We start from the raw sequence: 1,573 nt of genomic DNA, 5'->3' as shown, positions 1-1,573 counted from the left end.
CTGGGCTGCTTCCCCTCCAAGTGGTGACAGGAATCCCAGGAAGAAAAAGGAAGGGCCTCTTGTAAAGTCACCATTTCAAGAAGTGGATATGTCAGCACAGAACTCCCACTCTCCCTCCCTTTAAAAAGACAGACCCTCACTTACTGCTCAGTGGGTCTGATTCCATGGTAGTGCTCTGTTGATCTTTGGATCCTCCTGGGGAGTGGGACAGGGTGAGGGGCTCCTCCTTTAGGCTGGACCCCACAGCACCCTCTGTGGTAACCACCACACTCCTCATCTGGCCCTGGCCCAGAACCCCAGGAGCCTGGGGTTACCACCCTCACCTCTGCCCCTCTCCCAGCCAGCCCCCCATAGGAGATGTGCTGGAGAGGGCAGGAAAGGTTCAGTCAGCTGAGTGGGCAGGTCCACAGGCAGCCAGGCCCAGTGTTTGTTACTCACCACCTCTTACTGTGGTCTTTGGATGACAAGGTGCAGGGATTGGGGATTTAGGGAGGAAGACAATTGTCCTACCTCTGGCCTTTCTCCTTGATCCTGTCCAGCCCCCCACCACCCAGCACACTTGATGATGAGACAGGGGTGGGAGTTACGCTGTCTTTTTCCATCCCTTTGGGGGCTGAGTCCCTCTTCAGAGCTTCCCTCCCTCACACCTCAGGCCAGGATGTCCCTGGGGACAGGGCCCTGAACTATTAGGATCCAGAGAGGACTGGGTCAGGGGTTCCTTACCTGAGACCACCAGCTCCAGGGGGTCACTGGGTTGTGATAACAGGTTGTGGAACACGGTGTGTGAAGTGTAGCACCTGTAGGTGCCCCCATGGGCTGACGTCACAGGACCCAGGATGAAGGTGGCCTGAATGGGCCCAGGAATGCCTGACCAAGGAAGTTGCTGTAGAGGGGCAACGAAGCCCTCCTTGAACAGATGGAATGTGTTAAAGGACCCGGCTGAGAGACACTGCAGGGCCACATTCTCCCCTGAGGTCACCGAGGGCCCGGGATGGGCTGAGAGGGAGGGTTTCCCATAGGCTCCTGTGAGAGAAGGAGACCAGGGTGTTAAGGGAACCAGCCGGCCCCACCTCCCTTGAGCTGACCACTGTCTCCTCTTTAGGGGTGCTCTGTTGGGAGCCCTGTTTCATACCTCTGTCTCTCTGTGGGACTCTCTTACCCCATGTCACCCACTCTCCCTTTTCTCACTCCCTCTTCTTCAGCCAAAACCACCATCTTAGCTCTGCTGGGGTACCCTATGTCCCTGGCCCCATGTCTACCAGGGGAGACCCTGGACCCACACAGAGGAGACCATGTGGAGATGTAAGGCTGGGCAGGGGCTCCAACCTGCCACCAGGATGTCCAGGGGGTCACTGGGAGCTGACCACTCATTGGAGAGACTGTATCCACCGTAACACCTATACTGGCCCCTGTGGGAGTCATGCACAGGGCTCAGGGTGAAGTTGGGACTGTGCTGAGCATCCAGGTTCCTGGGATCTGAGAACTGCTCATCTTTGGTCAGAGCAAACCTGTCAAATCCGGCCTCTGAGCCACATTGCAGGGTCAGGCTGGCTCCAAGCAGCACCGGGGAGCC

General features: G+C 57.5%; 1 protein-coding gene across 1 annotated transcript in view; it reads right to left on the bottom strand.

The window, feature by feature from the left end:
- The window catches only part of LOC102825772 (leukocyte immunoglobulin-like receptor subfamily B member 1-like), a 49,983-nt gene that overhangs the window by 10,380 nt on the left and 38,030 nt on the right, over positions 1–1,573 (bottom strand). Inside the window, exon 7 of the mRNA XM_006868311.1 lies at positions 724–1,023. Coding sequence (XP_006868373.1) covers positions 724–1,023 — 300 coding nt within the window. The remainder of the gene's footprint in view (positions 1–723; positions 1,024–1,573) is intronic.

The sequence above is a fragment of the Chrysochloris asiatica genome, unplaced genomic scaffold, assembly GCF_000296735.1.
Source record: "Chrysochloris asiatica unplaced genomic scaffold, ChrAsi1.0 scaffold00116, whole genome shotgun sequence".
NCBI lineage: Eukaryota > Metazoa > Chordata > Mammalia > Afrosoricida > Chrysochloridae > Chrysochloris > Chrysochloris asiatica.
Note: the sequence above shows the minus strand (reverse complement) of the source record. Positions and strands in the feature narration are given on the sequence as shown.